General features: G+C 41.3%; 2 protein-coding genes across 2 annotated transcripts; one reads left to right on the top strand and one right to left on the bottom strand.

Moving 5' to 3' along the window:
- The first annotated feature begins 5,673 nt into the window (after nucleotides 1-5,673).
- marcksl1a (MARCKS-like 1a) lies at nucleotides 5,674-8,763 on the top strand. The gene is made up of 2 exons (XM_056471160.1): nucleotides 5,674-5,963; nucleotides 7,360-8,763. The coding sequence occupies exons 1-2, from the start codon at nucleotides 5,892-5,894 to the stop codon at nucleotides 7,930-7,932; spliced, it is 645 nt and encodes a 214-aa protein (XP_056327135.1). The 5' UTR covers nucleotides 5,674-5,891; the 3' UTR covers nucleotides 7,933-8,763.
- Nucleotides 8,764-9,703: 940 nt separating this feature from the next.
- On the bottom strand, nucleotides 9,704-26,158 carry LOC130240051 (E3 ubiquitin/ISG15 ligase TRIM25-like). The gene is made up of 7 exons (XM_056471465.1): nucleotides 26,082-26,158; nucleotides 19,450-20,053; nucleotides 13,538-13,633; nucleotides 12,168-12,401; nucleotides 11,927-12,080; nucleotides 11,545-11,580; nucleotides 9,704-11,274 (listed from the first exon to the last, which is right to left on the bottom strand). Exons 2-7 carry the CDS (start codon nucleotides 20,005-20,007, stop codon nucleotides 11,189-11,191), a joined length of 1,164 nt encoding a protein of 387 aa, XP_056327440.1. The 5' UTR covers nucleotides 20,008-20,053; nucleotides 26,082-26,158; the 3' UTR covers nucleotides 9,704-11,188.
- Between the last annotated feature and the right edge of the window lie 425 nt (nucleotides 26,159-26,583).

Genomic DNA, 26,583 nt, shown 5'->3' with positions numbered 1-26,583 from the left:
TATTTAAAAAAATTTAACTTAATATTTGAAGTCAGTATTAGATGACAAAAAAAACCAAACAATTAGGCAATAATATATGAAGAGTTCAGATGCAAACCCTCTAAGAAGTTTCATTTTATATGTAACGATAAGATTATTAGCTGCTAAATAAAATAGCTTTTTTCATAAATGTCACTTTAGCCAATTCTTTTGTTTTTAAAAGGGTAGATTTTCTTTTGCATCAAAACCAGCTAAATCCACTTGTGCTTTTTATGCAAAACCCTCTAAATCGACCTATTGGGACAAGAGAGTGTAATTAGTTACAAATCACTAAAGATGCAATTAGAGATTATTTTACCAAACATAAAACACATACACAAACCACCTGAAATTAAAAATACATCTGTCAAGTAAGTGGTGGTTCATTCCACTGTGGTAACCCCTGATAAAGCAGGGACTAAGCAGAAGGAAAATGAATGAATGAAATCTGTCAAGTGTGTTAATCAATCACATTAAAATTGACATTAATTAAATCTTAACCATCTGTTGTCATTTCTGATATTTGGGATTTGGATTTAATGTTAGTACAGCAATATAAACAAGCTTGTTAGATTCAAATAATGTAGTGTAAAAACATTGTGAAACATCAATATCTGTGCGTTGTCCAATACTAAAATAATTCAATAATTATTGAAGTAATATAATTATTGTACAGTTTTATACATTATATTTATATTTTAAAACATAGCTTGCATTAGCAAATAAAACACAAGGTAATCCGACTGTGCAAAAAAAGAGGATGTCTCTCAGAAGCTGTCAGTTATTCATCCTCACTACTCAAGATCTCAGTCTCTCTTTCATCTCTTGTTTATCCTCATAGCATCCACGAGGGATAAAAGAACGACATCTTAACTTTGTCTTTCGTGAAATGGAGTTGCTGTTTAATGTGCTGTTGCTATAGTAAATCTGGCTCATTCATAGTAGAGCTGCTGTGCAAACAAACGTTGTGAATGCATGTTACACTTCCGACTGTACAGTGTGTTTCTTTTTCTTATAAAGCACAGTTTTGAGGTAAGGGACATTTTCATTTACCATTCACTGACAGTCGGACAGGCTCATCAGCCTGATCTCACGATTGCCTGATTTTCAGTTTAGTGGCTAATTCGTACGAATTTGTACGAGTTCAGTCGTATGAAATTGTACGATTTGAAAAAGGAGGCGTGGCACCTAACCCCACCCCTAAACACAACCATCATTGGGGGATGAGCAAATCGTACTAAATTGTACGAATTAGATCGTACTAAATTGTACGAATTAGATCGTACGAATTTATACGAATTAGCCACTAAATCAAAAAGTTACAAATTGCCATGAGATTGTGTTGGGCTCATGCAGTTCATCAAACTCCGTCTTTTGAAATCGAAAGCGGAATAAAACGCTCTCCTTATAAACACCGGCGTATCAGCGTGCTGCTACAATGACAACATATGATTCGATTTACGCCTCTGATTGGTTCTTTGAATCTAGCGGCTTTTGCTGTCCTTAGAATGTGTAAGTGAAGTTTCAGCTCAAAAGAATACATGTGAAGCAGAGCTGCAGGCAATACATATTAAAATATATGCAGGAATATATTTAATATAAAATCTGTGCATTTGTTGTCATGACAAAAAGTGATGACAACAAATGTTAATTTAACTTATTTTAATTAGTTAATCGTGTTTCAATTTGATTAATTGTTGGTTTCTATTGATGTTTAATTGATTAAAATAGGACAATTATTGGCTGAGATAAAACTATTTGAAAATCTAGAATCTAAGGTTAAAAAATCTTTTAAATTAAGTTTTTAGCGATGAATATTATTAAAATGTAATAAAATGTACTAATTTCCAAGCAGATTTTAAATTATTATTACTGTGAGATCAACATATTTATTAAAGGGTTAGTTCACGCCCCAAAAAATTTAAGTTCTGTCATAATTTACTCATCCTTCACTTGTTCCAAACCTATTTGACTTTTCTTTTTCTGTTGAGCACAAAAGAGTATATTTTGAAGAGAGTTGGAAATGTGCAACCATTGAAAAATAAACACTATGAAAGTCAATGGTTACCGCTTTCCAGCTTTTTAAAAAATATCTTGTGTTTGGGAGCACATGAGGGTGAGTAAATTTAGTTTTATTTGTTAAAACTTTAATAGAATCCTTTCATTTTGTTTCCTAGTTTGATCTGTAATTTAGATTAGTATTTGCATATCGAATATGATACAGGAGGTTTTAGACATTTATAAGCCAACTATATCATATCATTTAGTTTCTTATGATTACTAAAATGTTCTTCACACTAAGAAAAAAAAGGGTTATTATTACCCTTCATAAAACTGAATAAAATAATCATTGAGAAATCCCTGGATTGGGTTATTACAATACGTTTATATGATATAGCATATTATATATTACTTTTACTATATTGTAATCAATGTCAAAGAAGTTACAATATATGGTTCTTTTCTCAATAAAGGGTTAAAAACCACTCACAGAAGCTTCTTTAGGGAACCAAAATTGGTTTCTCAACGTCATCACAGCTAAAACTCACCTTTAAAGCCTTTGCTTTTAAAAGCGTACTCACTGTCTTGTTCCTGTTTGCATATACCTCCCGACAAACCATGCTCAGTTCAAATGCAAATGCTTGTTTTTATTTGCGTGTTTCAAATGCAAAAACATTCAAGGGCTCCCAGACTTTCTTGCTTTACATCTAAAAATCTATCTGACCATTAAAAAAAACAAAACTATAATGTATGTTTGTCTGTTGCTACACAACTATGAGGAATAAATAAAGCCACCATGCACGTATCGACAGCAGTGTTGCATGAAAATTCACTGGAAAGTGTCCCAATTGTCATAACAACACAACACAAACACGAGCCCTGACCTGTTGGAGGTGGGAGTCAATACATCCAAAAATAATCCAAAATAAAAATGGCTTTTCCCTGTTTCACTTGTATTGCAATTAACTGCAGGTTGAGTCCACAATGAAGAGATGAGGAAAAAGAGTGACTGAAAGATTGCTAACTGAAAGACTGAGCACTATGGTTTTACATGTGAACATTTCAAAACAATCTTACTTTAGACTTTGGAAGAGTGATTTCTAACAACAATAAACCATAATATAACCCAATAAACCATTAATATTCACTCAAGCTTGAGTTGTTTTCCCTCCAAACTGATGCAACTTCCTGTTTACTTTTGTCATCACAGAACAGCTTTTTAGCAAGAGGCATTTACAATGGAAATGACATGCTAAAAGCTAGCTAGTCATTTCTCTGTGTTGGTTTAAATGCTTAATCATGTTTAACAAATGAAATTGTTGATATTATGAGATCAATATGACTTTACTTTTAGATTAAGGGTTTTTGTAAACAAACTAACAACGAATAATACAATATAACCCAATGAATCCATTCATAACACTCACTGAAGCCTGATCTTGAATTGTTTTCCCTGCAAACTGATGCAACTTCCTGTTAGCTCATTGTCATCACAGAGTTTTTAGATAAGGGCATTTGCAATGGAAATGACATGCTAAAAGCTAGCTAGCCATTTCTCTGTTGGCTTAATTGTGTTTAACAAACGATATTGTTGATATTATGAGATTAACTTGACTTTTCCTTTTAAATTAAGGGTTTTTGTAAACAAACTAACAACGTAATAATACTCACTGAAGCCTGAGCTTGATTTGTTTTCCCTCCAAACTGATGCAACTTCCTGTTTGCCGATGCCATCACAGAACTGCTTTATAAGTAGAGGCATTTACAATAAACTGGCAAGAGACAAAAAAAACTAAATGTAAATGAATGCTAACAGCTAGCTAGCCAGTTCTCTGGTAGATTAAATGCGTAATTATGTTTAACACATGATATTGTTGATAATATGAAATCACTTTTACTTTACTTTTAGATTGAGGGTTTTTGTAAACCAATTAACTAACAAAATATTAACTAGCCCAATAAAGGCATTGCTAATACTCACTGAAGATGGAGCTGGTGTTTTCCCTCCACAGTGGTGTCACTTCCTGTTTGATGACATCACAGGATTGCCTTTTCTTAGTTTCTTAAAAGACTAAAAGCAGAGAAAATAAAATTAATGACAGGAATTTATTGACAAAAGGACAACATGTTCACAAAAATGTTTGAAACACTGGGAATGCAATCATAAAACTCAGAGAACATATATAAATGAGTTTTATATGATATATATATATATATATATATATATATATTTAAATGTACAATTAATTAAATTACTTCAAATTCAACACTGAAAACTCAGGAATTGCTAGTATAAAACCCAAAAAAATGTCAAATGAACTGATTTGACATGAAAATCAATGCTAACAGCTAACTAGCTAGTTCTCTGTGGTAGATTAAATGCTTAATTATGTTTAACAAATGATATTGTTGATCATATGAAATCAGTCTGACTTTACATTTAGATTGAGGGTTTTTGTAAACCAATTCATTCATTCGTTTTTCTTCAGCTTAGTCGCTTAATTAATCAGGGAGTGCCACAGCAGAATGAACCTTCAACTTATCCAGCATATGTTTTACACAGCGGGTGCCCTTCCAGCTTTCCCAGTACTGGGAAACCCTCATACACTCTCTCATTCACACACACGCTCATACACTACCACCCTGTAAACCAATTAACTAACAACATATTAACTAGCCAAATAAATCTATTGCTAATACTCACTGAAGATGGAGCTACTGTTTTCCCTCCACAGTGATGTCACTTCCTGTTTGATGACCTCACAGGATTGCCTTTTCTTAATTTTTCAAAAGGCTAAAAGCACAGAAAATAAAATAATGGACAAATTGTACACAATAATGCTTGAAACTGGGAAAGCAATAATAAATCTCAGAGAATATTTATTTATAATATATATAAAGAAGATTTATTAATGATCCCTATATATATATATATATATATATATATATATATATATATATATATATATATATATATATATATAATTTATTTATTTTTTTATGTACAAGTAATAACATTACTTCAAATTCAACACTGAAAACTCAAGAATTGCTAGTATATTTCCCAAGGAAGCATTAAGTGTACTAATTTGACATGACATTCCAATGTAAACACAAATTTAAATAGCATTTTTATTATTAAACACAATCGTAAACCTCGCAACAAATAAATAAATGTAATATTTTACACTGTTTGCTGTTCATTAAAATGATAGTTCACCCAAAAATTCTCAAATTTTCTTTATTCTGCTGAACCTAAACAAAGATATTCTGAAGAAAGCTGGAAACCCATTGAATTCCATAGAAAAAACAAATACAATGGAAGTCAATGGTTACCGGTTTCCAGCTTTCTTCAGAATATCTTCTATTGTGTTCAACAGAAGAAAGATACTAATAAGGATTTGGAAGAGGGTGTCTAAATAGTGAGTAAATTGGGTGAACTATCTCTTTAATAATGAATATTTCCCTTTTCCAAAGTGAGTTTCCTGTGTATAAAAAAACACTAAAATCCCAGATAAAGCCTCTAGTAGTGTGTGTGTAGTGCTATAGTGGCTGAATGGGGCAGATGAAGCTCCAGCCCTCTTGTGCAGATTGGGCGGCGTAGCTGTTTGGGTGGAGTCACACAGACAAATACTCACACTTGTAGCTGTGAAACTCTTAGTTTGCTCTCCCCGCAGAGCCGTGTGGATTTACTACCAGAAACCAGCCTTTCTATCTGTCTGCTGCCGAGCACAGCAGATTAAAGACACACCAGGAATCTATAAACCCTCGCGCACCGTATTTACTGTGAGGGTCTGAATTGAAGGACCCCCAGGGTTATTTTTTCTGCCTTTATTTTAATTTTTGAACTCTGTGAAGAAGACACAAAGAGGATGGGTGCTCAGTTGACTAAAGGTGAAGCCACAGTGGAAGGAAAAGCCGTGGCTGATAAAGCCAATGGTCAGGTGAGGATTTATGACCACCAGCTTTCACAGAGATTTCAATGTTTCTTATGATCAAATTTGTCTGTGAATACACAATTTTTATGTTAGGATAATTAAATATTGGAATTTTTGATAAAGTATTTTATTTTTTTGATAAACTAAATCGTTATAGCAACAATTTCATCCCATTTCTGATGTTTTTTATTATTATTCTAATTCTGTAGATTTTATTTAATGCGAAAATCGTCTCATTTTAATTTTGTTTTGAATAAAAATGTTTTTAAAGTTGATTTAATTCGATGCCAGACAGACTCTGTGGTTGTGAGTTGGCGCTGAAACTGGCAGCAACCCGAATTGAGAACAAAAGGTTGCAGAGCTGCATGCAAATGATGCACAGCGCTTCTGCTGATCTGCAAACAATGCGATGCATGCGTGCGCGCGCGCGTGTGTGTGTGTGTGTGTGAATGCATGGACCATTCCTCTGGTACTTCATTAATAATCATTCCACCCATCCCCCTTAATGCATATGCACCCTTCCCCCGTTAAACACAATAAGGGAACGCTGTTGTCTATATGATTGAACTGAATGCATTATTTTGCATATGTTCATTCTTGTGATTTAAACACCTCAATGCTTGTGGAGAGTACGTTACCGTGTTGCGTGACTGTATAGTGCTCGGCTGGAGCATCACCTGAATGGTTTGTGATCCAAATTTCTGTAAATACAAGAGGGGGAAAACAGCAAGCGTTGCTTTAAACGGCATTTTAGGGTTGCGGTCTCCCCTTTCTTTGTTCTCCCTCGTAGTGGATGGTTTTCTAAGCTGTGGGTTTTATTTAGTGGAGCAAAGCTGCCTCTAGTGGATAAAGCGTGTAATTACATGATGTACTTCTGCTTTTGGGTTTTACCGGGTGTTGCTTCTGTCTGTAATGTAATTACATACAGCAGCCCGAACCTCATTTTCTGCCTTTAAATATACTGTTGTCTATATTTAATGTTACCAAAATATATTGTTTCCTATGTGTTATTTATTTGGACCCATTTTAACAGCATTTTAGCCTGCATTAATGTGTACGTTGATTGTATTTTATTTCTGTTTTGAAGTGTAGCCAATACTGCAGTGCTATTCAGAATCAGATTATTAACTAGAGATTTCATTTATGTCTTAATTTAAACAAATAACTAAAGCTATAAATGGTTTGGAATGACTTTGCATTGCATGAAAATGATGTTAGGTAGAGAAATGCTGAGAACATATGCTTAACACGTTGTGCTATAAACCATACTATAAATCTAAGCCTTTACTATAGCTATAAAAACAAGCATTTACAAGCACATTTCTCCTCTGTGTGTGTGTTTTTGTGTGTATGTGTTTGCCAAGATGCAATTGGCTTATGCTCCCTCTGCTTCTCTCTTCAGGAAAATGGCCATGTGAAAACTAACGGAGATGTATCAACCAAGCCAGATGGAGAAGCAGTGGCAGCGGACGGAAATGGAACCGCGGAAGTCGCCAAGGATGAAGCCCCAAAAACGGAGGAGGCAGACGGCATTGAAGCCGCGCCCGCTACTGAGGCTGAAGCCAGCAAATCTGACGGCGAGGCTGCAAAGGAAACCAAAAAGAAGAAGAAATTCTCACTGAAGAACTCGTTCAAATTCAAAGGCATTTCCCTCAAGAAGAATAAAAAGGGAAGTGAGGAAGCAGTGGAGGCTGTGGCCACGCCCACCACAGCTGAAGATAAACCTGAGGAGAACGGCCAGGCCGCTACAGAAACCAAAGAGGAGGAGCCAGCCGCGGCGGAAACCAATGAGACACCAGCTCCTGAGGCAGAGGCGGAGCCAAAAGCAGAAGAGGCGGAGCCCAAAGCTGAAGAGCCCGCCCAGCAAACAGAAACCGCACCCACAGAGGAGACTACAAAATCTGAGGAAAGCCCCGCCCCTGCTGAAGAGACCACGCCTACTGCAGCTTCGGACCCGGAGCCGGCAGCAGAGTGACCTCATATCGCTCTGGCCACCTAGACTTTTATCTTTATCCTTTTTTTTTTCTTTTTGAGATTGAAATATATAAATATATATATATAAATATATATAAATATATGAGACTTGAGCCACAATCTTAAAGTTACAGCAATACTACAAAGTACATTTACCACCCTTGCTGATAACACTGATTCGCGGTTTCGTCCGGTCTGGTGTCAGTGTGGTGCCAAACGTGGAAAGCTTTTTTTTCTTGTTGGGAATCGGGCCGGAAGTGCTCTGTGTTTGGATTGGAACGACTGAAGGAATTTCCGGCTTAGAGGAAAAAAAAAAGAGCAGCGGATGGAAGAGCGTGGCTCCCTGTTCAGTCTTTTCAGTCATTTTTCTCTTTCAAACTTCATCTGATCCTTGATTTTTTCAGGGCTGATGAGTGAAATGACAAATTGTCCTCTTAGGAGATGGTTTAAGGACAATGTAAAACTACAAACAAACAAAAAAAGAAAGAAAATACAAAAAAAAATATCTTTTTTTAAAGTGTTTAAATAGCTCTACATTCCAATTTTAGCCCTGAAAGCCGTAGGGGTTTGAGAAGATCTGGGCGAGTGAATATAGGTTTTAGTCTTTTAGTCTGTTTTTAATGATGTTTTACAGTTTTAATCAGATCCAGCTACACATTTCAAAGTTTACGACAAAGGGGAATTAAACCACTGCTTTTATCAAATATATATTTTTGTTCTGTTAAGTCTCTGTACATACAATTTTTTTTCTGACTCTTTATTTTGCTAACATTTCCAGGTGTTAATAAGATGTTGTACGATTAGGCCAAATAAATGTTTGACCCCCCTTGTGTTCATTTGTTTCTCTCTAATCATTTCCACAAGTAAACGTCAAGTTTATCTTCGCAAAACACATCAATATTAATTATTGTCTGACTAATAATGCATGTTTAGTTGACATTCAAGACCTTACAGACAAAAATTGACGAGTTTTAATTTACACGAAGATGATTGTGAAATGTTTTTCCAAGTTTTGCTGAACAATTAATGCCATCAGTTCATTGAAGGAATGGTTCACCCACAACGATAAATACATAAATCGTTTACTTTCCATATATCAGATGCATTTCTTTCTTCAGTAAAAAACAAAACAAAATTTAAAATCAGTTTTTATGTTTATTTACACATAATATAGACAGTATTCATCAAAATGGAGGCCATATTTGGCTCTCTTAAACTATAATGATGATTGTATATTTTTCACAGTCCTTTAATTGAGTTTTCCTGTGGTGTTTTTTCTGCATTGGTTTCACTCCATGACAAGACTTTCAGGATTTTAGCTGCTGAGGTAAGTCAAACAAACTCAAATAAGACTTCTAAAAGTTATACTTGTATATAAAAATGTTTATTTCTTATGTACAGTTAAATGTGAACATACATATTGCACATAAATCATCTACATACAGTCAAAGCCAAAGATTATTAGCCCTCCTGTGAAATTTTAATTATTTTAAAAATATTTTATTGACATAATGACAGTACATAATATTCTCGTCGTTATTTTGCAAGACACTAGTATTCAGCTTAAAGGCTTAACTATAGGATAATTAAATAGACAATAATTTGTCCTGTAGACAATCGGAAGAAAATGTCTTAAGAGGGCTAATAGAATTGACCTTAATATAGTTTTTAAAAAATAAAAAACTTCTTTTAGAAAAATAAATAAGACTTTCTTTAGAAATATATTTTAGGAAATACTGTGAAAAATTCTATGGTTTCTTAAACATGACCTGGGAAATATTTGGGAAAGAATACAAAATTAACAGAAGATTTATTATACATTTTTAATGTTTGCTTTATTTTCCACTTATTTAAATGTGCTTCTGTCCCCTTGTGTTGATATGTATGTATCCTGAGCTCATGTAAACACAAAATAATTGTTTGTGTTTGTGCAGACTTGCTGAATAAAGCGCACTCTGATTCACAAATTTCATATGCTCAAAGGCTGAAAGACAGGACCAAATTTGACAAAATGAAGAGTTAAAATGATAACTGATAATTAATATTAGTGTATGTCCTATTTATGATCCTGTTGGATAATAATACCTAAAATGCTCTTTTGTGCTGATTGTAAAGACATGAATTTCTGTAGTGAGAGATAAAAACAGCTCAATGTATTGACCAACAAACAACATGGATCATTTCTTAATATCCGCACATATTTATACCCTAATTTAAACAGTATTTGATCAGCTGTAAGGAGAACATTTTGCTATTGAATGTAATTTTTCAAAGATAAAGGTATTTACTGTAACACAGTTTTTAGTTAGACTGTATAATGAATTGTTCCCAGAACACAACCCAGCATTCTTATATTCTTGGAATATACTTGTTTAATAAACCAATGGAAACATTTAGCAAGGAAATTTTCACAGTATAGTTTTTTTTCTTTTGGAGAAAGTCTCATTTGTTTTATCTCGGCTAGAATAAAAGGAGTTTTTAATTTTTAAAAAAATATTTTAAGGTCAAAATTATTAACCCCTTTAAACTATATTTATTTAGATAGACTACAGAACAAACCATCATTAAACAATGACTTCCCTAATTACCCTAACCTGCCTAGTTAACCTAATTAACCTAGTTAAGCCTTTAAATGTCACTTTAGAAGTGTCTTGAAAAATATCTAGTCAAATATTATTTACTGTCATCATGGCAAAGATAAAATAAGTCAGTTATTTGAAACGAGTTTATAAAACTATTATGTTTAGAAATGTGTTGAAAAAATCTTCTCTCCTTTAAACAGAAATTGGGGAAAAAATAAACAGGGGGCTAATAATTCTGACTTCAACTGTACATAATGATTTTTATACTGTACAGACTGTATATTCTGTCCTCTTTCCCCAATCTTACCCCTACACTTCAACTTCAAATGGTTGCAAAGCTATGACAATGTTTTGGTTATAGCACCACCTAGTGCGGGAATTTGACTTTGACGTCCTTCAGATACAGCATACAGCAGGGGTCAACAAACTTGTTCCTGGAGGGCCGGTGTCCTGCAGATTTTAGCTCCAACCCTAATCAAACACACCTGAACAAGCTAATCAAGGTCTTACTAAATATACTTGAAACATCCAGGCAGATGTCTTGAGTTGGAGCTAAATCCTGCAGGGACACCGGCCCTCCAGGACCGAGATTGGTGACCCCTGGCATACAGTATTGGAAATTTAGACTTTTCCATGTGATGCTAGGAAAATCCATTAAATTTCCAGAATTTATTTCTAATCATCTTGAGAAGCATCAGAATCTTGAGAAAATTCAGAATCTTCGGAATCTTTGGAAGAGTCTTCGGATTCACTGGACTGCACTTTATTTAAAAAGAGAAATAAATAAAAATCAGAGGGTTTAGCATGTTCCAAACCATAAAGGGAGACACTCATCTTTAAAAATAATTGAAAATTATTTTAAAATAATATGTATTAAATTTAAGCATCAAATGAGCCACTTCAACTTTAAAAATAATTACTGACTTTCTTTTCTTTCTTTCTTTTTTTTTTTTTTTTGCAAAATAAATGGAACAAAGAATGAAGAAATAAAAGTTGAATGGTGCTAAATTAAATTAGGTTAAAATACTCACAGATAGTGGTGGGTTGGATAATGTGGACATCTGCAACTATGAAAAAAGATAACAAGTATTAAGGAACCGCACAAAATCACTTGAGGACTCTTATGAGCTGACACAACATACAGCAGCATACTTTTTTGTTCTAGCTCAGGGGTGTCGAACTCCTGAGGGCAGCAGCACTGCACAGTTTAGCTCCAACCCTGCTTCAACACACCTATCTGTAGGTACCAAATAAGCCGAAAGCGCTCAATTAGTTTGATCATGTGTGTTTACTCAAGGTTTGATCTAAACTGTGCAGAGTTGCGGCCCTCCAGGAACTAAGTTTGACAAATGTACAGTACATAGCTGGTACATGCTGTATTTCTCTAAACAGTTTGTGACAGTGTTATTTTACCTTTCTTTGATATTTTGCCCACGTGCTGCTCACAGATTTCATCCAGTTTTTTTTTCAGCTTTGAGACAGATTGATCTACTTTCTTAAATGTTACGAGATCATAAACATTCTTCGGTAAAGTATATGGTATTTTGGTAGAGTGAGAGGAGTAATTCTGCAAATTGAGAGGAAGAGACTTTATAGACTCAATAGTGAATATTTCATTAAAAAAGTGCCTGCCTCTGTTATACTTTTTTTATACCTGGAAGAAATTAATATAATCTTCTGTTTGCAAAATCTGCCCCAGTTTATCACTCCGCTTCTGAAGATTGCTCATCTCCTGTTCCCGTTTTTGTATGTAATCATTAATCTGTTGAGTCTCCCTTTTCTCCTGAGCTCTGATCACAGCTCTCACTTCAGTTTGTTTTTTCGTGAGCGATCTGATGAGTTCAGTGAAGATCCTGTCACTGTGCTCCACTGCTGCCTGTGCAGAGCTCTGTCAGGACACAGTAACACAGGACAATATAAAGCACTTTGATTATAAAACACTGTGGAACAGTGATATTGCTCAAATGTGTGTTTTTTACGTTTGTTATATGGGTTTCGAATTTGTTATATGGGTTTTCTCTATTTCGAACTAATAGAGGTTAACGCTATTATTTGATTAATGATGTTCTAGGAGCAGTAGTAATTATTGCTTTCTATCTCGCTATTATATGCTTTTATTAACCTTTATATGCACCCAATGAGCCAAATAATGAGATAGAATCAAATCTTTTACCACAGCTATGCTGATGACACTCAGATCTACATAGCCTTATTACCTAATGACTACAGCCCCATTGACACCCTCTGCCAATGCATTGATGGTGAACATTTGGATGTGCCAAAACTTGGCACTCAGCTAAACAAAAAGCAAACTGAAGTCATTGCATTTGGGAACAGCGATGAGGTTCTCAATGTGAATGCACACCTTGCTCTAGGGGTCAGACAACAAAAAAATAATGTCAAGAATCTTAGTGTTATTCTGCAGTCATAGTTTCAGTATTCATGTCAAATCAGTAATTAAATCAGCATACTATCATCTCGAAACATTGCAAGAATTAGATGGTTTGATTCCATTAAGGACTTAGAGAAACTTATTCATGCTTTTATCACCAGCAGAATGGATTACTGTAATGGACTCCCCACTGGCCTTCCCAAAAAGACAGTCAGACAATTGTTGCTCATTCAGAACGCTGTGGCCAGGATTCTGACTGGAATCAGCAAATTAGAGCACATCATACCTGTCCTCAGGCTTCCATTTACATTCTGAGACTGTAAAGTATTATTTATATACTTATATCATATTATAAAGTATTATTACTGGTCTATAAATCACTAAATGGCCAAGGATCTCAATACATTACAGATATGCTCACTGAATACAAACCTAACAGATCACTAAGATCATTAGGATCAAGTAAATTAGAGATTCCAAGAGTTCAGTCAAATCAGGGTCCTTGCCCATTATAGGCGTTAAGCAGCACATTTTGAGTATATTAATAATTACATGTTTTTTTCCCTTTCCTTTTGATTTCTTTCTTTCATTTTGGAGTCCCCATTTAAAACATATTCAAAGCTCACACATACCTTATGCAAATCTGCAGCCTTCCTAAATGCTTGAAGATTCTTGTTAATATCATTGATTTGCTGAACTAATTCCTTCTGTTTTATTTTCAGTTCCTCCTGTGGTTGATTGAACAATTATAAGAATCATTATCTTGAGTGACCAATAATAATAATAATAATAACAACAACAACGACAACAACAACAAGAAAATAATACGAAGAAAAAGATTAAATACTAAATTTATTTAAAAATTTGTAACAATACTAAATAAAACCAGTTTTATATTCTATTTAGATCTTTTCCCCTTTCTTTAACATAAAATGCCTTTATTTACTTTAAAGGGTTTGTTCTAAAGTCAAATAGAATGTATTAGCTTTTGGTTCCTTTTCTGGACTTTGAATGTCTCAGGACCATTGCTGTTATGAAGCGGACAGGAGACAGAGGTAAGGAAACGTTAGGGTGTTTATTGAATGACAACAAGGAGCACATGAAGGATAGCCAGGAGGATCAGGAATGATGTTGGGGTCTTTTCCTCCGTGGCTGGGTAACAGGAATACACGAGGATGGACAGCACACACCAGATACAGCTGACAGAGGATGACACAGACTTGGAAGGACTGGAAGACAGGACGATTCGGGAGGACCAGGAAGACTAGGAGGAATACAAAGAGAACAGGTAAGTAAATCGTTTGTTTAGCTGAGGATGACTACGCTGAGTGGTCGCTCAGTTGTCCGCTTTCGTCGAGACGAGCCCGGACAATGAGCGACTGGAGTGCTGTGCTTTTATCTGGTGCTCGTGAATGTGATGCAGCTGTGTGCTCATTAGAAGTCAGGTGATGGTGATCTTCGTGAGTGGGGGTCGTGAGAGCCTGACCAATCCATGACAGTACCCCCCTCCCCAGGGCCCGCTCCTGAGGGCCGACACCTCCGACGCCGTGGTGGTCTCCCTCTGCCTCTAGGCGCTGGGAACTCAGGGTGGCTCTCATGAAACTCCACCATGAGACTAGGATCGAGAATATCAGCTCTGGGAACCCATGTCCTTTCTTCGGGGCCGTACCCTTCCCAGTCCACCAGGTACTCCAACTGGCCACCACGACGTCGGGAACGCAAGATCTCCTTCACTGCGTAGACGGCTCCTTCTTCTAGGAGCAGTGGAGGAGGGGGTTCCTCTTCGTGGTCAGGCTCTGTGGAGGGAAGAACAGGATCGTGATAGGGTTTCAGGAGTGATACGTGGAATGTAGGGTGAATACGGTAGTGAGAGGGTAATTGTAGTTTGTAGGTGACGGGGTTAACCTGTTCCACGATGGTGAAGGGACCAACAAATCGGGGACTTAACTTGCGAGAGGGCAGTCGCATGCGTATGTCCCGGGTGGATAGCCACACCTTTTGTCCGGGTGTGTATCTGGGTTCTTCAGACCTTCTTCTATCGGCGGTTACCTTGCTTCGACGGACTGCCCTCTGCAGATGTTGATGAGCCTCGTCCCAGACTCTCTCGCTCTCCCGGAACCAGTGATCCACTGCGGGGACATCAGATGGTTCGCCATCCCAGGGAAAGAGCGGTGGTTGGAAGCCCAGGACGCACTGGAATGGCGTGAGTCCGGTGGAGGGTTGCCGCAGTGAATTTTGGGCATATTCTGCCCAGCCCAAATACTGGCTCCAGGAGCTCTGGTGACCACTGCAGAAGGTCCTCAGGAACCGTCCCACCTCCTGAATCTTCCTCTCTGTCTGCCCGTTGGTTTGGGGATGATATCCAGAAGAGAGGCTGACGGCCACACCTAGGAGCTTGAAGAAGGCTTTCCATAGACGTGAGATGAACTGTGGACCTCTGTCCGACACAATATCTTCTGGAATACCAAATGACCTGAAGACTTGATTAAAGATATTGTCGGCTGTTTCAAAGGCTGTGGGAAGACCTTTCAGAGGGATTAGTTTGACAAACTTTGAGAATCTATCTACTATGACTAGAATACAGGTATTACCTTCTGACGAAGGGAGATCAGTGATAAAGTCCACTCCTAGGTGTGACCAGGGACGGTTCGGAATCGGCAAGGGATGGAGCTTTCCAGCGGGTAGATGACGTGGGCTCTTGGATTGGGCACAGTCCTTACAGCCCTGAACATATTGCCTCACATCCCTTGCCATGTTTGGCCACCAGAATCGTTGGGATACTAGCGAGAGAGTATTGTTGATCCCTGGATGTCCAGTGCCTAGCGAGGTATGTAAGGAGTGGATCAGATCTACCCGGTGTTCAGGTGGTATGAACTGCCGATGAGGAGGGCATCCCGGCGGAGCAGGGGCTTCCGGAGTGGCAACGACTGGAGGAGCGTTCCAGGTGATCGGACAAATGGAGATGTGTTCGGGAAGAATCTTCGTTGGGAGTTCTTCATGATCGTGATGCTCGTGTAAACGAGAGAGAGCGTCTGCTCTTAGATTCTTGGGTCCTGGACGATAGGAAATGGAGAAATCAAAACGTGAGAAGAAAAGTGACCATCTGGCTTGACGTGGACATAGTCTCTTGGCCTCTTTGATATATTGGAGGTTTTTGTGATCTGTGATCACCTGGAACGGATGTTTGGCTCCCTCCAACCAGTGACGCCACTCCTCCAAGGCTAGCTTGATTGCTAGCAGCTCCCTGTCTCCTATGCTGTAATTCTGCTCCGCCGGGCTCAACTTCCGAGAGAAATAGGCACAGGGATGCAGTCGGGGCGGTGTATCATGATGTTGAGATAATACTGCCCCGACGCCGGTGGTGGATGCGTCCACTTCCACCACGAAAGGAAGATTTGGGTCAGGATGAGTCAGGAGTGGGGCCCTTGTGAACTCCTTCTTAAGAAGGCGGAAGGCTGCGGCTGCTTCTTTGGTCCACTCCAGTCCTTTGGGTTTACCCTTGAGGAGATTAGTGAGAGGTGATGTAATCCTGCTGTAGTCCTTGATAAACCGTCTATAAAAGTTAGCAAACCCAAGAAACCTCTGGAGCTCCTTAATGGAAGTGGGTTCTGACCAGGATAGAACAGCCTCAATTTTCTTCCCATCCATACGTATACCGGTTTGATCAATGATGTATCCCAAAAAATGAATCGACTTCTGGTGGAATGAGCATTTCTCCGCTTTGAGGTAGAGGTGATGTTCTCTCAATGTGTGTAGGACCTCCGCAACGTGTTGGCGATGTTCGGCCTCACTCCGGGAGTAAATGAGGATGTCATCTATGTACACTATTACAAAGTGGTGAAGAAACTCCCGGAGGACTTCATGAATGAAGTTTTGGAATACGGAGGGGGCGTTGACCAGACCGTAAGGCATGACCTCATATTCATAGTGGCCAGTAGGGGTCACGAATGCTGTCTTCCATTGGTCCCCCTCACGTATTCTTATCAGATTATACGCGCTGCGGAGGTCCAATTTAGTGAAGACTTTAGCTTCTCGGAGCTGTTCCAAAGCGGCTGGTACCAGAGGAAGGGGATATCGGTATTTTACTGTACCGTTATTTAGGACCCTGTAGTCGATGCATGGACGCAGCCCTCCGTCCTTCTTGGCCACAAAGAAGAAGCTTGAGGCGGCTGGTGATTTTGAGTGACGTATGTACCCCTGACTCAGAGCCTCCCTTATGTAATCTTCCATTGCCTGATTCTCTGGAAGCGAGAGCGGGTAGATCCTACCTCTTGGCAACTGGGCATCTGGAACTAGGTCGATCGCGCAGTCCCATGGCCGATGCGGCGGTAGCTGGGAAGCTCTCTTGGGGCAGAAGACATCATGAAAGGAGCTGTACTCCTTAGGAATGTGGATAGACTGCTTCTCAGGAGGGCTCTCGACCGATGTTGCAAACAAAGAAATGGGGTTCCGACCTTGAAGAGGGAGATTTGGAAAACAGGTAGGTGTACATCCAGATCCCCATTTCTTTATCTCTCCTGTGCCCCAAGAGATGATGGGATCGTGCTTCACCAGCCACGGGCGCCCTAGAATGATGTCCATATTTGCACCCTCCAGAACCAGAAATTGAATCCTCTCTTGATGTAACAGCCCCACTTGAAGAAGGATGTCTTCGCATTGTCGATGGATACGGGTCGAAGATCGAGTGCACTGGGTTATCGGTTGTATTTGGTATATATGCGAGGACGCCTCAGTACGGAGGTGGAGTTGACGACAGAGGGATTGGGAGATGAAGTTCCCTGCTGACCCGGAGTCGATGAGGGCTGTGACAAGGAGAGAAATAGAGGCAGTAGTTATTTGTACGGTGGTAGTAAGTGGTTTACATTGTTCAATATTCGTACTGAATACACTCACTGAAGTCCGAATGGGACGAAGGGGACACTCCATACGGGTGTGTCCACTGACACCGCAGTATAGACACAGACCCCGGGTCAGCCTCCTCTGTCGTTCCGCTGATGTCAGTCTTCCAGACTCTATTATCATGGGTTCTGGTTCTGGAGAGGCTGTTGACTCAGGCGATTGGAGGAGTGCAGACGAGGGGGTGATGGTGTCCTGTTGATAGGAACGGAGACGATCGGAACATCGGAGAGAATGTTGGATGAATCTCTCCAGACCCATTGTATCATCTAATGTGGCCAGCTGGATTCGGAGAGTGGGTTCCAAGCCGAGCCGGTACGTGGTCAACAACGATCTCTCATTCCATCCACTTGCAGCTGCTAGAGTGCGAAACCGGAGAGCATATTCCTGTGTAGATAGAGTACCTTGCTTTAGATGATACAGCTGCTCTCCAGCGGCTACTTCCCCATCAGAACGTCCAAACACCTCTTTGAAATACTCCGTGAAGGTAGTGATGGAATTCATGACCGGCCCGGCTTGGTTCCAGATCGTCTCAGCCCATTTAAGTGCAGGTCCAGAGAGTAGTGATACGATGTAGGCGATCTTTGACTTATCTGTGGGATATAGAGAAGGTTGCATTTCGAATATGAGGGAACATTGTAACAGAAAACCATTGCACTCCCCCGCTCCGCCTGAGTAGGGCGCTGGTCGGATCCATGGGACTGGAAGGAAGGGCCGAAGAAGAAACTGTGGAGGCGGAAGTGCTCGGTGCTGGTGGTGCGTTGGAAAGTGGAGCTGGTGGCTGTAGAATCCGCTTCAACTGGTCCACCAGCTCTTGAAAGTGATCGAGGGTGCTCATGTTGTCGTCGTTATGGGTCCGGGCTTCTGTTATGAAGCGGACAGGAGACAGAGGTAAGGAAACGTTAGGGTGTTTATTGAATGACAACAAGGAGCACATGAAGGATAGCCAGGAGGATCAGGAATGATGTTGGGGTCTTTTCCTCCGTGGCTGGGTAACAGGAATACACGAGGATGGACAGCACACACCAGATACAGCTGACAGAGGATGACACAGACTTGGAAGGACTGGAAGACAGGACGATTCGGGAGGACCAGGAAGACTAGGAGGAATACAAAGAGAACAGGTAAGTAAATCGTTTGTTTAGCTGAGGATGACTACGCTGAGTGGTCGCTCAGTTGTCCGCTTTCGTCGAGACGAGCCCGGACAATGAGCGACTGGAGTGCTGTGCTTTTATCTGGTGCTCGTGAATGTGATGCAGCTGTGTGCTCATTAGAAGTCAGGTGATGGTGATCTTCGTGAGTGGGGGTCGTGAGAGCCTGACCAATCCATGACAATTGCTGTCTATAAAGGATGAGAGAGCTCTCAGATTTCATCTAAAATATCTTCACTTGAGTTCTGAGGATAAACAATGGTCTCAGTGGATTGAAAAGGCATGAGGCCAAGTGGTTATTAACATAATTTTTGGGTGAACTAACCCTTTAGGAAACAATCAGCATATTCTTACTCAGGATTATATTTTTATATTTTCAAATATCATTTAGTAAATTAGTGAATACATTTAAAACAATATATATTATTACAGTGTTTGTTAATACAGCTTACATTAGCAATTTTACACAACATTACCACTATTAAATACATATTTACCTTTTTTTCTGGTATTTCATTTGCGGCTGAGACAGTCTTATGTCCTCTGTGCTGACCCATACAGAGCACACATATACATTTCTTGTCATAATAGCAGTAAATCTCCAGAGCTTTATGATGTTGAGGGCAGATCTGCTGTTGTAGATTTGCTGAAGCGTTCACCAGCTTGTGCTTTTTCAAAGCTTCAGAGTAACAATGAGGCTGAAGGTGAGTTTGACAGAAGGACGCCAAACACACCAGACAAGACTTGACGGCTTTGAGTTTTCGTCCTTTACAAACGTCACACTCCACATCTCCAGGTCCAGCTGGAACGTCCTGCTTCATTTCTTCTACAATGCCAGCAAGAACAATGTTCCTGCCAAGATTTGGCCTTGGCCTGAATTTGTTTCTGCATGTTGGGCAGCTGAAAACTGGTTTAAGAGATTCCTGATCCCAGAACCCCTTAATACAGTTCATACAGAAACTGTGCCCACAAGATGTAGTCACTGGATCCTTAAACAGTTCCAGACAGATCGAACAGTCAAAAGGATTTTGAACATCAGAGAAAGAGCCTGCCATTTTAGTTCTTTCTCTCTCAGTAAACTGTTTAATAAGAGGATGTGTTCTGAAAATGAAAATAACAGGTAGTGGCTTATGCAAGGTAGATAGGTCTGGTTTCAGTTTAACACTGCCCTTTAACACTGCTCAGTGATTTCAGAAAATAGCTGGAAGTGCCTTTTGTGTGAGCAAAATGCCCAGTTTGGCTATTATAGTTTTGCATTTTTAAATTAGCTGTTTTTTTATGCTATTTTTACATTTGTTGTAAATTTCTGGATGTACATTTTTCCATATTTAAAGTTTCATATCATACATTGCAAAAAAAAATTAATAACTAAATAATAACAACAACAGCAACAACATGTCACATACAGAAGTAATTAAACATGAATGCATTTCTTTCCCAAATTTTGTGATTTAAAACTTCTACAACTGTGGATAAACAAGCTATTAACGTTACATTTATTTTTACACACAGTCTGGCTACTACAAGTTTTAGATATTATACTGCACCCTTCACACACAACACATTATATACGTATACACTGAATATGAATATAGATGTCATGGATTGGTCAGGCTCTCACGACCCCCACTCACGAAGATCACCATCACCTGACTTCTAATGAGCACACAGCTGCATCACATTCACGAGCACCAGATAAAAGCACAGCACTCCAGTCGCTCATTGTCCGGGCTCGTCTCGACGAAAGCGGACAACTGAGCGACCACTCAGCGTAGTCATCCTCAGCTAAACAAACGATTTACTTACCTGTTCTCTTTGTATTCCTCCTAGTCTTCCTGGTCCTCCCGAATCGTCCTGTCTTCCAGTCCTTCCAAGTCTGTGTCATCCTCTGTCAGCTGTATCTGGTGTGTGCTGTCCATCCTCGTGTATTCCTGTTACCCAGCCACGGAGGAGAAGACCCCAACATCATTCCTGATCCTCCTGGCTATCCTTCATGTGCTCCTTGTTGTCATTCAATAAACACCCTAACGTTTCCTTACCTCTGTCTCCTGTCCGCTTCATAACAGAAGCCCGGACCCTAACGACGACAACATGAGCACCCCCGATCACTTTCAAGAGCTGGTGGACCAGTTGAAGCGGATTCTACAGCCACCAGCTCCACTTTCCAACGCACCACCAGCACCGAGCACTTCCGCCTCCACAGTTTCTTCTTCGGCCCTTCCTTCCAGTCCCATGGCCCGACCAGCGCCCTACTCAGGCGGAGCGGGGGAGTGCAATGGTTTTCTGTTACAATGTTCCCTCATATTCGAAATGCAACCTTCTCTATATCCCACAGACAAGTCAAAGATCGCCTACATCGTATCACTACTCTCTGGACCTGCACTTAAATGGGCTGAGACGATCTGGAACCAAGCCGGGCCGGTCATGAATTCCATCACTACCTTCACGGAGTATTTCAAAGAGGTGTTTGGACGTTCTGATGGGGAAGTAGCCGCTGGAGAGCAGCTGTATCATCTAAAGCAAGGTACTCTATCTACACAGGAATATGCTCTCCGGTTTCGCACTCTAGCAGCTGCAAGTGGATGGAATGAGAGATCGTTGTTGACCACGTACCGGCTCGGCTTGGAACCCACTCTCCGAATCCAGCTGGCCACATTAGATGATACTATGGGTCTGGAGAGATTCATCCAACATTCTCTCCGATGTTCCGATCGTCTCCGTTCCTATCAACAGGACACCATCACCCCCTCGTCTGCACTCCTCCAATCGCCTGAGTCAACAGCCTCTCCAGAACCAGAACCCATGATAATAGAGTCTGGAAGACTGACATCAGCGGAACGACAGAGGAGGCTGACCCGGGGTCTGTGTCTATACTGCGGTGTCAGTGGACACACCCGTATGGAGTGTCCCCTTCGTCCCATTCGGACTTCAGTGAGTGTATTCAGTACGAATATTGAACAATGTAAACCACTTACTACCACCGTACAAATAACTACTGCCTCTATATCTCTCCTTGTCACAGCCCTCATCGACTCCGGGTCAGCAGGGAACTTCATCTCCCAATCCCTCTGTCGTCAACTCCACCTCCGTACTGAGGCGTCCTCGCATATATACCAGATACAACCGATAACCCAGTGCACTCGATCTTCGACCCGTATCCATCGACAATGCGAAGACATCCTTCTTCAAGTGGGGTTGTTACATCAAGAGAGGATTCAATTTCTGGTTCTGGAGGGTGCAAATATGGACATCATTCTAGGGCGCCCGTGGCTGGTGAAGCACGATCCCATCATCTCTTGGGGCACAGGAGAGATAAAGAAATGGGGATCTGGATGTACACCTACCTGTTTTCCAAATCTCCCTCTTCAAGGTCGGAACCCCATTTCTTTGTTTGCAACATCGGTCGAGAGCCCTCCTGAGAAACAGTCTATCCACATTCCTAAGGAGTACAGCTCCTTTCATGATGTCTTCTGCCCCAAGAGAGCTTCCCAGCTACCGCCGCATCGGCCATGGGACTGCGCGATCGACCTAGTTCCAGATGCCCAGTTGCCAAGAGGTAGGATCTACCCGCTCTCGCTTCCAGAGAATCAGGCAATGGAAGATTACATAAGGGAGGCTCTGAGTCAGGGGTACATACGTCACTCAAAATCACCAGCCGCCTCAAGCTTCTTCTTTGTGGCCAAGAAGGACGGAGGGCTGCGTCCATGCATCGACTACAGGGTCCTAAATAACGGTACAGTAAAATACCGATATCCCCTTCCTCTGGTACCAGCCGCTTTGGAACAGCTCCGAGAAGCTAAAGTCTTCACTAAATTGGACCTCCGCAGCGCGTATAATCTGATAAGAATACGTGAGGGGGACCAATGGAAGACAGCATTCGTGACCCCTACTGGCCACTATGAATATGAGGTCATGCCTTACGGTCTGGTCAACGCCCCCTCCGTATTCCAAAACTTCATTCATGAAGTCCTCCGGGAGTTTCTTCACCACTTTGTAATAGTGTACATAGATGACATCCTCATTTACTCCCGGAGTGAGGCCGAACATCGCCAACACGTTGCGGAGGTCCTACACACATTGAGAGAACATCACCTCTACCTCAAAGCGGAGAAATGCTCATTCCACCAGAAGTCGATTCATTTCTTGGGATACATCATTGACCAAACCGGTATACGTATGGATGGGAAGAAAATTGAGGCTGTTCTATCCTGGTCAGAACCCACTTCCATTAAGGAGCTCCAGAGGTTTCTTGGGTTTGCTAACTTTTATAGACGGTTTATCAAGGACTACAGCAGGATTACATCACCTCTCACCAATCTCCTCAAGGGTAAACCCAAAGGACTGGAGTGGACCAAAGAAGCAGCCGCAGCCTTCCGCCTTCTTAAGAAGGAGTTCACAAGGGCACCACTCCTGACTCATCCTGACCCAAATCTTCCTTTCGTGGTGGAAGTGGACGCATCCACCACCGGCGTCGGGGCAGTATTATCTCAACATCATGATACACCGCCCCGACTGCATCCCTGTGCCTATTTCTCTCGGAAGTTGAGCCCGGCGGAGCAGAATTACAGCATAGGAGACAGGGAGCTTCTAGCAATCAAGCTAGCCTTGGAGGAGTGGCGTCACTGGTTGGAGGGAGCCAAACATCCGTTCCAGGTGATCACAGATCACAAAAACCTCCAATATATCAAAGAGGCCAAGAGACTATGTCCACGTCAAGCCAGATGGTCACTTTTCTTCTCACGTTTTGATTTCTCCATTTCCTATCGTCCAGGACCCAAGAATCTAAGAGCAGACGCTCTCTCTCGTTTACACGAGCATCACGATCATGAAGAACTCCCAACGAAGATTCTTCCCGAACACATCTCCATTTGTCCGATCACCTGGAACGCTCCTCCAGTCGTTGCCACTCCGGAAGCCCCTGCTCCGCCGGGATGCCCTCCTCATCGGCAGTTCATACCACCTGAACACCGGGTAGATCTGATCCACTCCTTACATACCTCGCTAGGCACTGGACATCCAGGGATCAACAATACTCTCTCGCTAGTATCCCAACGATTCTGGTGGCCAAACATGGCAAGGGATGTGAGGCAATATGTTCAGGGCTGTAAGGACTGTGCCCAATCCAAGAGCCCACGTCATCTACCCGCTGGAAAGCTCCATCCCTTGCCGATTCCGAACCGTCCCTGGTCACACCTAGGAGTGGACTTTATCACTGACCTCCCTTCGTCAGAAGGTAATACCTGTATTCTAGTCATAGTAGATAGATTCTCAAAGTTTGTCAAACTAATCCCTCTGAAAGGTCTTCCCACAGCCTTTGAAACAGCCGACAATATCTTTAATCAAGTCTTCAGGTCATTTGGTATTCCAGAAGATATTGTGTCGGACAGAGGTCCACAGTTCATCTCACGTCTATGGAAAGCCTTCTTCAAGCTCCTAGGTGTGGCCGTCAGCCTCTCTTCTGGATATCATCCCCAAACCAACGGGCAGACAGAGAGGAAGATTCAGGAGGTGGGACGGTTCCTGAGGACCTTCTGCAGTGGTCACCAGAGCTCCTGGAGCCAGTATTTGGGCTGGGCAGAATATGCCCAAAATTCACTGCGGCAACCCTCCACCGGACTCACGCCATTCCAGTGCGTCCTGGGCTTCCAACCACCGCTCTTTCCCTGGGATGGCGAACCATCTGATGTCCCCGCAGTGGATCACTGGTTCCGGGAGAGCGAGAGAGTCTGGGACGAGGCTCATCAACATCTGCAGAGGGCAGTCCGTCGAAGCAAGGTAACCGCCGATAGAAGAAGGTCTGAAGAACCCAGATACACACCCGGACAAAAGGTGTGGCTATCCACCCGGGACATACGCATGCGACTGCCCTCTCGCAAGTTAAGTCCCCGATTTGTTGGTCCCTTCACCATCGTGGAACAGGTTAACCCCGTCACCTACAAACTACAATTACCCTCTCACTACCGTATTCACCCTACATTCCACGTATCACTCCTGAAACCCTATCACGATCCTGTTCTTCCCTCCACAGAGCCTGACCACGAAGAGGAACCCCCTCCTCCACTGCTCCTAGAAGAAGGAGCCGTCTACGCAGTGAAGGAGATCTTGCGTTCCCGACGTCGTGGTGGCCAGTTGGAGTACCTGGTGGACTGGGAAGGGTACGGCCCCGAAGAAAGGACATGGGTTCCCAGAGCTGATATTCTCGATCCTAGTCTCATGGTGGAGTTTCATGAGAGCCACCCTGAGTTCCCAGCGCCTAGAGGCAGAGGGAGACCACCACGGCGTCGGAGGTGTCGGCCCTCAGGAGCGGGCCCTGGGGAGGGGGGGTACTGTCATGGATTGGTCAGGCTCTCACGACCCCCACTCACGAAGATCACCATCACCTGACTTCTAATGAGCACACAGCTGCATCACATTCACGAGCACCAGATAAAAGCACAGCACTCCAGTCGCTCATTGTCCGGGCTCGTCTCGACGAAAGCGGACAACTGAGCGACCACTCAGCGTAGTCATCCTCAGCTAAACAAACGATTTACTTACCTGTTCTCTTTGTATTCCTCCTAGTCTTCCTGGTCCTCCCGAATCGTCCTGTCTTCCAGTCCTTCCAAGTCTGTGTCATCCTCTGTCAGCTGTATCTGGTGTGTGCTGTCCATCCTCGTGTATTCCTGTTACCCAGCCACGGAGGAGAAGACCCCAACATCATTCCTGATCCTCCTGGCTATCCTTCATGTGCTCCTTGTTGTCATTCAATAAACACCCTAACGTTTCCTTACCTCTGTCTCCTGTCCGCTTCATAACAATAGAGTTCATATTGAGAGTTCATATGGAGAGTTCCCATGGACTGTTTACTCTAGAACAGTTACTCTTGCTCACCATTTGTTAAACTATTTAAGTAGTAAATGATGAATTACAATTGACTCCTGAATCCTTGAAATTATTAAATGACAGCATGGAGTTGATTCTGCACATGTCATCAAAATCTCAAGCAACCAATATTGGCAACCCCACACTAAATACCTGAGTGCCCACAAGACAAAGACAATAACGTGTTTTTTTTTATTTATACGGTTTCATGCGTAAAACTGACTTATACAAGTTACATTTCACCTGTAGTAAAGTTAGACAGACTTACAATGTGGCTGGTATTTCACAACTGAGGATTTTATCACATCAGGAACAATCACTTCACTGCCAACCCCGAGACTGTATATAACAAAACAAGGAAGAAGAAACAGAGAAACGTGTCTTTTACAAAAAGGAAACGTTCAACCGGAAACTAATGTGGGCTGAAGAGAGAGGCAAAACCAAATTCTTCCTGTGCATTAAATATAAATATGCAGTTCTTTACACTGAAGTTATGAACTTATGTTGTGCTTCATAAGCTCCTAACATTATGAAGATAAGTGTCACGATCACCAGCGATCTAAAAGACCATAGATCGCTGGAAAACACTCACAAGTGTTAACGGACTACAAATCCACCATTTCAAGGACTACAACGCCATACATGCACTCCCCTCACACACACATGTTCCAGATCCTGACTGATTACACTTGCACAGCTAAAGCTGCTCAAGGACTGATTCATGGACTATAAAGCTGCGGTCACACTGGGCTTTTCTCCCCGTAGACTTC

The sequence above is a fragment of the Danio aesculapii genome, chromosome 13, assembly GCF_903798145.1.
Source record: "Danio aesculapii chromosome 13, fDanAes4.1, whole genome shotgun sequence".
In the NCBI taxonomy this organism is placed as follows: Eukaryota; Metazoa; Chordata; class Actinopteri; order Cypriniformes; family Danionidae; genus Danio; species Danio aesculapii.
Note: the sequence above shows the minus strand (reverse complement) of the source record. Positions and strands in the feature narration are given on the sequence as shown.